This window comes from Zeus faber, assembly GCF_960531495.2.
Source record: "Zeus faber genome assembly, chromosome: 20".
Lineage (NCBI taxonomy): Eukaryota > Metazoa > Chordata > Actinopteri > Zeiformes > Zeidae > Zeus > Zeus faber.
The window spans coordinates 24,894,410-24,907,344 of record NC_137207.1 but is presented as its reverse complement, the minus strand read 5'-3'; the positions used below and the strand labels follow the sequence as shown (position 1 = coordinate 24,907,344).

The window sequence follows — 12,935 nt, the reverse complement described above, 5'->3', positions numbered from 1 at the left end:
GTATTTTATACTCATTGCCCTCTTTCTCTCTCATTCCGCTTGTAGATACAAACATTTCCCCACCCACAACTGCAATTCACTGCAATATATTGTAAACGGAAATCAAACATGGGAGGAGATATATAAATAACATTAAAATGTAATTTTGGCCATTTTTTATGGTGTTCCTCAGGGTTCCGTCTGAGGACCCTTCCTGTTCTCCCTCTGCTCTGACATCCTCCGGTGGTGCTGTTGCTGCAGACGGAGAGTTAGGATGGTGAGATGGAGAGTACAAACCAACCCCTTGGGGATTGAAGTGAAGTCGTTTGATTTGCTGTCACCATTTTATCATTCTCATTGGAACGTGGTGGAACATAAGAACGTTGGAACGCTAACCGACACTGGCGACAACATCCTATTCAACATCTTTGTTTTAACTCTTGATCCTTCTCTTTACTGAAGTGATGAAGGTCAGGAAGATGAAACCTGACGACATGTCCCTGACCCTCTGTGTCCAACCCGAAACATTCAGACAGAGGTCAGAGGTCAGAGGGCCATAGAATGCGAATAACTTTCTGTATCTCTCGAGCCGCATCGGTTCCTTCCTCCTGCTGCGGTGGAGTTCATTTAGGATTCTCAGACTGAGGAAACCAGTGAAATACCGCACAGTTTCCCTTTAAATACAAATATATTCATTTCAAGTGTTTTATGGCTTTTTTTAAAGTAAATAACACGAAAATCTTTCAACTCACCAATTTAATTTACTGACTCAGCCTTCTTCAAAACGACCAACAGGCTTTCAGCCTTAGTGCAAAACCATCGCAAACAATAAATACTGAGTGAAGATCATCCAGTAGCCTTAGCCTAGCCACGCTGCCAATCGGCATTCCCCTTTGTAACCACGGTAACCGTTACTACACACTGCTGGGAACAAGGGTGCGAGTCTCGATGCAAGTCACCGATATTTGCAACGATAGAGGGTTTCAATCCCTTTACAGATCTGTGTGTACAGCAAGGTACGTTCGCACCAAGGTTCCACTTCCCGCATCCAGGTTTAAAGTCGGACTTTGCACTTTTTCGTGCCACAATTCCAGCAGTTTTCGCAATCTCTCCACATGAACAATGAAGCGGCTTCTTATCACAACAACCCAGGTTGAAGGTTTTTTTACACCGACCACAAACATTTCCACCCTGAGACACCCGAAAAAAACAATTATCAAACTATCGTTGCAGTCTAAAAGCATTTCGTCCACAGTTTGTCCGTCCCTGAGCCCCTGGACCCGGACGACCTGAGGGTTGAACATCAATACAGTGTCAAGGTTTAAGGTGCGGCGGGCGCAGCTGGGGGTGGAGCGAGAGAGGGTGGGGTAAGGAGCTGCGGGGGGAACGCTCACAATGGGAAACGAGACGGGAGTCGGACCTGAACCGACACAGCGACCTTCTGAGGAGTTTCCATCATCCCTGCGGAGCCCAAAGGGACCTGATGGACGATCCGATGGAAGGACTCTGGTGTTGTTTCACTGTAAACCTTGTGTGTCATGGTTGGAGTCGTCTCTCCGACCGCCCCCAACCGAAACGAGGCTTAGGTTGAAAATACCAGAGTTCTCCCTCAAACAGTCCAAGGTCCATCCGTAGACGTCCATGGGTCTCAGGATGTTGCTGGGAGCTTCTTGAAGCCAATCAGATGAAGCAAGGTGCTGACGGTGCTGGCGCTGACGGTGCTGGCGCTGTCGGCGGCGGAATGCGTCCAAAGTTCCAAATTGTTTCAACTTGGAACGCAGCGTGCTGTCCAGCGCCTCCCAGCGGTGCGGTCACCAGTAGGGGGCGCCGCTCTCTGCACGGACCCAGCTCTGCCACTCGGGGAAGATTCCGGCGGACGTCCTGGGACTCCCGAACTGGTCGAACTCCATCTCCCTGCCGCACCCTCCTCCGCCCTCTCCGCCCTCCAGTCCGTCAGTCTGCGCGACCCGCTGTCGGTCCGGGTCGCACGCAACCAGGATGTAGTTGTTCCCATCATTATTATCCCAGAAGCTCTGATCCTGGGCCTCGTAGTGGACGCAGAACTCCACCTGGTGGGACGGGTGGAGGCTCTCTGGCAGCACGTCGCTGAAGGAGAAGGTGTCGGTCTCCGGACAGGCGTAGACATCGTTCAAGTAGCGGCACGGGATGTCCCGGAAGGAGCACCACGAGTCGAAGGTGATGCGGACGGAGACGGACTTCTCAAAGCCGATGTTCTGGACCTTGACGGTGCCAGATAGCGAGCGCTCTTGGACGGAGCAGCTCTCCAGCGCCACCTGCTGGGCTTTCAGCCGGCGGCGGAGGCCCAGGTAGTCTGCGGCGGGTAGAGAGAAGCTCGGCACCAGAACCAGGGAAGGACCAGCTCCCTGGTCAGAACCTGAACAGAGAACAACGTTGACAAAACGTTTTTATTTATCAGTGAAATGATCAAACAGCTCAGTGGAATCCTGCCTTCTGATTGGTCGATAGCAGCAACCAGCGTCACTTATTTCTGCATAATGACGCCGTCATTTCGTGTTCCTCGTATCGTGCAGCTACAGGCTAATGCTAACACTAGCCAGTGGCTCCATCTGGAGGCGCTACATAGAGACTACAACTATATACAACTACAACTGGAAGACTCATGTCCAGTTTAAGTTTAATAACAGGAAATAGTTTATTGTTGTATTCATATACATATATGATAGTTTGATAACATTTGATATTATTCAATAACATATTTTAGACACATTATATTACAGCTATATATATATATATATATACAGTTAGCAGTTTGTAATAACGTGCAGCCACACGGTCGGTATCTCTCGGTCGGTTTCATATTGTTGATATTGTTGATATTGTTGATATTGTTTATATTGTTCATATTGTTGATATTGTTGATATTGTTGATATTGTTAATATTGTTTCATATTGTTGATATTGTTGATATTGTTTATATTGTTTCATATTGTTTATATTGTTGATATTGTTTCATATTGTTTATATTGTTGATATTGTTGATATTGTTGATATTGTTGATATTGTTTCTATTGTTTCTATTGTTTCTATTGTTTATATTGTTTATATTGTTTATATTGTTTATATTGTTTATATTGTTGATATTGTTTATATTGTTTATATTGTTTCATATGGGGGTGGTAGCTCAGGCGGTAGAGCTGGTGGTCTAGTGATGTAAAGGTTGCTGGTTGGATCCCAGGCTCCTCCTGCTAGCAGCTGTAGTGTCCTTGAGCAAGACACTTAACCCCTAATTGCTCCTGATGGCTGCGTCCGTCGGTGTTTGAATAATTGTAAGTCGCTTTGGATAAAAGCGTCTGATCAATGTAATGTAATTTGATATTGTTTCATATTGTTGATATTGTTGATATTGTTTCATATTGTTTATATTGTTTCATAATGTTGATATTGTTTTATATTGTTTATATTGTTTCATATTGTTTATATTGTTGATATTGTTGATATTGTTGATATTGTTGATATTGTTTCATATTGTTTCATATTGTTTATATTGTTGATATTGTTGATATTGTTGATATTGTTTATATTGTTTATATTGTTTATATTGTTGATATTGTTGATATTGTTGATATTGTTTATATTGTTGATGTTGTTTATATTGTTGATATTGTTTATATTGTTGATATTGTTGATATTGTTTCATATTGTTTATATTGTTGATATTGTTGATATTGTTGATATTGTTGATATTGTTTATATTGTTTCATATTGTTGATATTGTTGATATTGTTTATATTGTTGATATTGTTTATATTGTTGATGTTGTTTATATTGTTGATATTGTTGATATTGTTGATATTGTTTATATTGTTTCATATTCTTCTGATTTAAAGCTTGTTGCTTCTTAACTTCACGTCCTGATTTGTTAATGACTAAATGTTCTTCTTCTACTATTAAATCACCTTGGTCATCCCTCGTACTGAGTCTGGATGTGGCGCCCTCTAGGTCCGTCAAGTGGAACTGCAGCTCCGCCAGCAGGTGCTCTTCGGACTCGTCGAAAAGGTGGACGTCCGTCAGTGCCATTCCCCGGGCGTCGGCGAAGACCACGCTCTTCTTCTTCTTCTTCTTCCCGGACACGGTCAGGACCGCCGTCCTGCCGCCGCCCTCCGGGCGCTGGGGTCCGGAGGCCAGGCAGGGGCGCGGCTGTTCGCAGCCCGGAAACAGGACGCTCTCATAGTTTCCCAGGAGGGAGTGCAGCGGCGGAGAGCTCTTCAGGCAGAGTCTCATCGCCGTGTCCGCCGGCAAGATGGAGGACGGCAGCCCCTGGAGAAGCCTGGAGAGAGAGAGAGGGCGGGCGAGAGACAGGGAGAGAGTTGGTGCATCCGAAATCCCACAGTAGCACACTACTTAGTACATACTAGTATACTACTTAGTACATTCGAGCACACTACCTACACTAGCACACTATTAAATACATACTGGCACACTACTTAGTACATACTGGCACACTACTTAGTACATAATGGCACACTACTTAGTACATACTGGCACACAACTTAGTACATACTATCGCACTTATTACACTAGCACACTACTAAGTTTATACTGGCACACGACTAAGTACATACTAGCACACTACCTACACTCGCACATTACTTAGTACGTACTGACACCCTACAAAGTTCATACTGACACACTAATTAGAACATACCGGCATACCACTTAGTCCATACCGGCACACTACTAAGTACATACTGGCATACTACTTAGTACATACTGCCACACCACTTAGTACATACAGGTACACTACGGAGTGCAAACAGGCGCACTACTTAGTACGTATTACTCCAGTTTAGTGGCGTCAGGAAGGTATTACAGGTTTCCGAGGTTTTGTCACACTGAGGAGAACCTGTCGTGATGGAGGTTCGCTGTGAGCCGGTCGTGCCACGTCGCGGTCGGGCGAGAGACGCTGATTTTTTTTACATCGATTTAATTTTTTGGAACTAAATAGTGTATAAATACAGACGTGTTTACTTCAAATGAAGCAACTTATTTTTGTTGGATATTATTAACGTTTTAAACATGTTTTTAAGTGTGTCGGTTAACGGCACTTCATTGACTCACGTGTTCGACCAATCACCGTGGACTTAGGTCACGGATGAAATAGAAGAAAGAAAGAAGAAGAAACAGTCTTTATTCGTCACGCAACACACCACACTACAACACATGCTTGCACACACACACACACACACACACGCGCTTTGATGGTGCCGGTGAAATGGATTCTCTGCATTTAACCATCCTGGCTTGTCCTTCCTCCGGGGGCACAGCCAGGAGCAGTGGGCAGCGTACGTGGACGCGCCCGGGGACCAGGTGATAATTGTCCATCACTGGTCAGACCATGATGGGTGCATGTTTTTGGTGGGGTCCTTACTGACGTGAGGTGGAGGAAACCCCATGTGAGCACGGGGAGAACATGCAAACTCCACACAGAAAGGCTCCTATTTGGGAGATAACCCACCGGAGCACGGTGCCAACAGCGCCCCAGGCGGGAATCAAACCCAGGACCTTCTTGCTGTGAGGCAGCAGTGCAATGCACTGCGCCACCGTATTTTAACAAGGACGACTGTTCCTGGATCAGGCAGTGCAGACACAAAACAAAAGGTTGGTTCCTCAAAAGTTCTTACATCTTCCTGCGATTCCTGCAAATCGCCTTCTGTGACCGTTTTTCCTCGATTGTTCTCTGGGTTTTGTGAACCGCAGCACGAGTTACATTTTTCTGAGTTTCCTTTAAACGCAGCATGGGTTGGAGTTGTCTGTTTACGCCCGTGGTACTCAACCTTTCCCAGCTCAGGAGCCACACTAACAAAAAATATTTTCGCAAGAGCCAAATATTCAAGAGGTTTATTTGTCACATACATATACATACTTTCTTACATATATGTAGTGAAATGTCTTAAATATCTGAAATGATATATGCAATATTTGAAATGTACTATTATTTCCAAAACCATTATATTATGACCATGATTTTATTACCACACCTTAAAATGTATCATGTATTATTATAAACAACTTATGTACAAATGTATACGGCAGACTGCAAACCACAAGTTACGTAGAGGAAGCGCCGAGCCGACTCCACTGCACATGTCTGCTGCGCTGCAGCGGTAGATGCTGTGTTCTCTGGAATATCACACTTAGAGGAAGTTAAAAGGATTCAATAAAAACGGGGATTGATGTTACAGTTGTTTTTCTATCCATTAGTTGCAGGCTGTTGGGGCGCTCGTAGCGTGGAAGCCGATGCAGGATTTGGACACTGTGGTCTCGCGTGGCACGGTTGGTCCGGTGATAGGTTGCAGCTCCAGCTTATTACTTATACACGGTAATAATATCATTAAATATGACTCATTAATACTGAAATGACCCAAAACCAGGTGATCAGCTATTGATCAGTCAGTGAACAGAGCATGGATCACTCGCAGGGAACAGATCTCGATAGATGCACTGTCTCTCCAAGCCAAGTCAAAGGTTGATGTGTGCAAGGGGAAAATCAGTTTTGAATACTGCAGACAACATCTCACACTAAATTAAAAATGTTTTATTTCAGTTTAAATAACACTTTAAAGAGCTGCAACTATTGATACATGCGGTCCACAGGACGCAGGTCTCCGGATGTGAACCAGTTTTGAGAGACGAATCTTGGACTTGTATAACTTCGGATGATGATGTCACAAAGTGCCCCGCCCCTCAAATTAATCCTATCGCACCAATGTTCTTCTGCTTCTGGTAAAATTTAAACAGTGTTTCACAAATTCCTGCTCCAAATGTAGATCGATATTGATCATACTCGAACGACAAGACGTCTGAAACGTCCTGGTTCCCACGACACCTCAACCATGTCTGTGTGTACTGTGGTTGCCGTGTTCCAGATACTTTTAGCCAGAAAAACGCTGAGATAAAATAATTAAAAGCCGAACAATAACAATAAGGATCCTATGAAATAAAAATAAAAATATGAATATAAATATAAATATAGATATAGATATAGATATAGATATAAATATAAATATAAATATAAATACACAAACAAATATAAATACACAAATCTCCATAAAGGATTTCCTGGACGGGACCCAAATGAAACATCTACGTGGAGCAATCTGTCTGTCTGTCTGATTACCTGTCTGTATAGTACTTATATAGTATATAGAGCACATGAAGTAAATAGAGTATAAAGAGTATATATAGAATATAAAGTATATGGAGTATATAAAGTATATGGAGTATATGGAGTATATGGAGTATATAAAGTATATAAAGTATATGGAGTATATAAAGTATATGGAGTATATGGAGTATATGGAGTATATAAAGTATATGGAGTATATGGAGTATATAAAGTATATGGAGTATATGGAGTATATGGAGTATATGGAGTATATAAAGTATATGGAGTATATGGAGTATATGGAGTATATAAAGTATATAAAGTATATGGAGTATATAAAGTATACGGAGTATATGGAGTATATGGAGTATATAAAGTATATGGAGTATATGGAGTATATAAAATATATAAAGTATATGGAGTATATAAAGTATATGGAGTATATGGAGTATATGGAGTATATAAAGTATATAAAGTATATGGAGTATATAAAGTATATGGAGTATATGGAGTATATGGAGTATATAAAGTATATGGAGTATATGGAGTATATAAAGTATATGGAGTATATGGAGTATATGGAGTATATGGAGTATATAAAGTATATGGAGTATATGGAGTATATGGAGTATATAAAGTATATAAAGTATATGGAGTATATAAAGTATACGGAGTATATGGAGTATATGGAGTATATAAAGTATATGGAGTATATGGAGTATATGGAGTATATAAAATATATAAAGTATATGGAGTATATAAAGTATATGGAGTATATGGAGTATATGGAGTATATAAAGTATATAAAGATTCAAGATTCAAGATTCAAGATTTTTATTTGTCACATACATATACATACTTCCATACATATATGCAGTGAAATGTAATATATGGAGAAATAATAATAATAATAATGGAGTATATAAAGTATATGGAGTATATGGAGTATATGGAGTATATAAAGTATATAAAGTATATGGAGTATATAAAGTATATGGAGTATATGGAGTATATGGAGTATATAAAGTATTTAAAGTATATGGAGTATATAAAGTATATGGAGTATATGGAGTATATAAAGTATATGGAGTATATAAAGTATATAAAGTATATAAAGTATATGGAGTATATAAAGTATATGGAGTATATGGAGTATATAAAGTATATGGAGTATATAAAGTATATGGAGTATATGGAGTATATGGAGTATATAAAGTATATAAAGTATATGGAGTATATAAAGTATATGGAGTATATGGAGTATATGGAGTATATAAAGTATATAAAGTATATGGAGTATATAAAGTATATGGAGTATATGGAGTATATAAAGTATATGGAGTATATAAAGTATATAAAGTATATAAAGTATATGGAGTATATGAGGTATATAAAGTCTATAAAGTATATAAAGTATATAAAGTATATGGAGTATATAAAGTATATAAAGTATATAAAGTATATGAAGTATATAAAGTATATAAAGTATATGGAGTATATAAAGTATATGGAGTATATGGAGTATATAAAGTATATGGAGTATATAAAGTATATGGAGTATATAAAGTATATAAAGTATATAAAGTATATGGAGTATATAAAGTATATGGAGTATATGGAGTATATAAAGTATATAAAGTATATAAAGTATATGGAGTATATGAGGTATATAAAGTCTATAAAGTATATAAAGTATATAAAGTATATGGAGTATATAAAGTATATAAAGTATATAAAGTATATGAAGTATATAAAGTATATAAAGTATATATATTCTGACACCAAGTTGCAGAGGCTCCATTTTAGGATCCATGGGGGGGGGACGCTCATGAAACCGGAAGAGCCGTAAAAACAGAGTAAAGTCCCCTGAGAACGAACTTTTATTGTGAAAAACCAATCATTGGATTCGAACAAGGCCTTGAAAGTCAAATGGAATCAAGACACAAAACACCAAGTGGAAAAAAACACGAGAAGCAGACGTTGCGCAGTTTCTGTCTCTCCACCTCCATCTGTCTGTCTCTCTCTACCTCCCTCTGTCTGTCTCTCTCCACCTCCCTCTGTCTCTCTCTCCCTCCCTCTCTGTCAACCAAGTGCAAAACAAAAAGTGAATATAATAATAATGATAATAATGATAATAATGAAAAGAATAATAATAATAATAATAATAATAATAACAACAATACTAATAATACTAATAATACTAATACAACTACCACGAATAGTAATAATAATAATCGTACCTGGTGCAGTTCATTGGAAGCGGCAACAGAAATTCTAAATAATCCTTAATCCACCCATCCGTGGTGTCCTGGAGGGTCCCGTCCCTCCCCGGCTCCTCCTCTTGATGCTCCCCGGCTCTCCGCCTCTCTCCTCCGGCTGCTCTCCGGGTCTCCGCCCCGCCGCCACGCACCGCGGCCCGGCCACGGAGAGGCGCTCCGGTGGCCAGCTGACGGAGAGGGGAGCCAATGAGGAGGGAGGGAGGAGAGGGGGGGCGGAGCGACAGAGAGAGCCCACCAATCAGGAAGAGGCGGAGAGAGCGAGGGGGAGGGAGGAGGAGACAGGGGGGAGGAGAGGGAGGAGGGTGGGAGCCATTTTCATTGTTTACACTTTATCTTCTTTTCTCCATATTTATCCATGTCTGTAGTTTACTCAACCTAAAGCTCTCTCTCTCTCTCTCTCCTGTATGTATATATTATTATATACAGTGTATATGTAATTACAGTATATACAGTATATATATATATATATACATACACAGTACATACATACATACATACATACTTACATACATACATACATACATGCATATATACTGTGTGTATATATGTATATATATTACATATACAAAATTGAATTGATAACATCGCACCTGTTAAAATTAAAAACATAGAATAACAAAAAGCCCCCTGGGGGGATAGAGCGGTTGCTAGGCAGCTTAAGAGAGAGAGACAAAACTTTAGGTTCATCATTACATTTACAAGGACAGAGTCAATCGACACAACATAGAAATTAAACAGGTCAGACGGTCTTTCTCCTCTTAAATCGTGAATGAAAACGTCAACGACAGTAAAGTGCTCTTCTCCACTGTTGGTCGACTCATTAATCCACCGTCTCCAACCCGTCAGAGATGCTCTCCACCGAAAAATGTGAGGAGTTGGCTACATTGTTCAGTACCAACATTATATCTATCAGACAGAATATTAGAGCCTCAACATCCAGAGATGAGCCCTAACCCTCCAGTTCCCCAGTACTTTGACTGCTGCCATGTCTCACTTCGTCCCCTCAGACATAAAAAGACTGGACGATATTGTTGGTCAGCTCAGGTCCTCCACCCGCTGCCTGCACCCCCCCACCACACGTTTTAAAACTGTTTCTATCTGCCTGGCACATGAGCTACTAGACATTTTAAACCTCTCTCTTCAATCAGGTTAATTCCCTGCAGCATTTCAAACAGCTGTCGTTAAACCTCTACTGAAGAGGAGAAAACTCCATGCAGCAGTTAGTGCCTACAGGCCCCTTTCCAACCTGCCGCTCCTCAGCAAAATACTTGAAGAAACAGTTTAGCTTCAGCTTAACAACTAAGCTCAAACAGCCTTTTAGACACCTGTCAAGGTGGCTCTCCACCTCACCATAGCACAGAAACAGCACTTATTGAAGTTCTGAGCGATCTGCACATAAACACTGATGCAAAAAAACGACCTGTTCTTCTGCTCCCGGACCTCAGTGCTGCCTTCGACTCTATTGACCATCACATTTTATTAGCGAGATTACAATACGGTAACACTGAACAACAGTATGCGGTACAGTATGCTACACACAGTTCAGTAAGATACTGGAGCCTATGTGTGTGGCTCAGTTAGGACCCCTGGTGAGGTCAGCATTGACAGTTCTAATGACTTGATGAAGAAACTCTGTCTCAGTCTCTCTGTTCTCGCTGTGTGACTGCGGAGGCGCTTGCCTGACTGCAGCAGCTGGAACAGTCCGTTGTTGGGGTGATGAGGATCCTTCATAATCCTGCAGCTCTGCTACTACACCTCCTGGTGTATAAGTCCTGCAGGGAGGTGAGGGTAGTTCCAGTGGTACGTTCAGCTGAACGCAGATGATGATCATTATCATCATCATCATAATAACAACAACCATCAACATCATTATTTGTTATTGAGACTTGTGGCAACCGTGTCTCATTGTTCAAGGTTACAATAAAAACTCTTGCCATATCGGCGCACCACGGCCTGAAAGTCTCCCTCCCTAAACCCTTACATGGGGGCAGAGACTCCCACATTGTTGTCCTCTGATGTTTATGTATTTGTGTAAAAGTTGTTTGTTTCTGTGTTTATTTGTCTCACCTGTGGTGATTCTCCCTCTTGGAGGAGTAATGAAGATCAGTTGTTTAAAGACCAAAACATGGTAAGATGATCTCCAAACAGGGGGTTGGTGGTGGTTGTGTATAATAAAAAGCTGTGCTCTGCTCGTCCCACAGCTCGTTCACAGGACAGAGTTATTGCAGCAGTTGTTGATGATTAAAGAATGAATAAAGAGTTTCAATGCAGGTTGAGAAGTTGAACTCCACTTGCAGACGAACTCTGTTCTAGATTCAATGGAACAAATACTCTGTGTTGTATGTCCAGCAGCTGACAGCACAGGGGGAAAATAAATGAATAAAATAAAATAAACCGCTGTCACAAGGACCTTGTGGTTTCAGTTTCATCTAAATCGATCCACGTACGGAGCAGATATTAGTGAGAAAAGAATCAAATTTGACCCAAATATTCAGCTGGTCCTGCTTAACTGACACGTCACTATTCATAAAAGTGAACAAGATGATAATTACAGTAAGACGCTGAGCAGTTCTGCTTTACAGGCAGACATGGACGGTTGTTTTAAAGACAGGAGGGTTGCGCTGTGTAGACCGCATAGTGGTTGCTCCACCGAGATGAGCAACCAGGAGACAACAGACTGGGGGGGGGGCCCAGGCTGCGTTCAAGTTAATATATATTTACACTATTATATACAGTGTGTGTGTATGTGTGTGTGTGTGTATATATATATATATACACACACACACACACACAGGCTTGGGCAGCCACACCTGACCTGGATCTAGGTGATTGAGATCAGAGTGGCTGCATACCTGTTGTATGTTGGTTGGTCTAGCAACAGGTAAAACCCCCATCCTCACACTCACTCAGGAGAGGAGCCCTTGTCATGACACATGTTCCATGTGCTCCTAGCATTATTCCAACTAGCCGTATCTACAATAAAAAAAGTAAATATTAAATATTATAATAAAACATTCTATTAAAATAAACTAGATAAATGTATATATAAATACTGTATCTATTGCTAATAATATATACAGTATTTATATATACAGTTTATAATAGTGTGTATATATGTAAGTATACTGTATGTATGTGTATGTATGTATGTATGTATGTGTATATATATATATATATATATATATATATATATATATATATAAAAATACACACACACACACACACACACACACACACACACACACACACACACACACACACACACACACACACACACACACACACACACACACATATACATTATAAACTATGTATATTACTAATGATATCGGGGCTGGACCCCTAATAATGTTTATAGAGTATATACACACAGTATGTATTATATACTGTATATAATATATACAGCATTTAGATTAGGTTCTCTTCACTGAATTTCTATTTCTATTTAATATTTGAAGTGCAATGTTTCATCATTTGTCTGTATTTGTTTATATATATGTATATACTGTATATACTATATCCAGACACAC

At 40.3% G+C, this 12,935-nt stretch overlaps 1 protein-coding gene across 1 annotated transcript in view; it reads right to left on the bottom strand.

The window, feature by feature from the left end:
- The window catches only part of LOC307245824 (protein phosphatase 1 regulatory subunit 3C-B-like), a 9,912-nt gene extending 415 nt beyond the window's left edge, over nt 1-9,497 (bottom strand). The window contains exons 1-3 of the mRNA XM_080021511.1: nt 9,367-9,497; nt 3,918-4,288; nt 1-2,374 (exon numbers count right to left, since the gene is read on the bottom strand). The exon at nt 1-2,374 is cut by the window's left edge and continues 415 nt beyond it. Coding sequence (XP_079877637.1) covers nt 1,791-2,374; nt 3,918-4,288; nt 9,367-9,380 — 969 coding nt within the window. The 5' untranslated portion in view covers nt 9,381-9,497 and the 3' untranslated portion in view covers nt 1-1,790. The remainder of the gene's footprint in view (nt 2,375-3,917; nt 4,289-9,366) is intronic.
- Nucleotides 9,498-12,935: the final 3,438 nt, after the last annotated feature.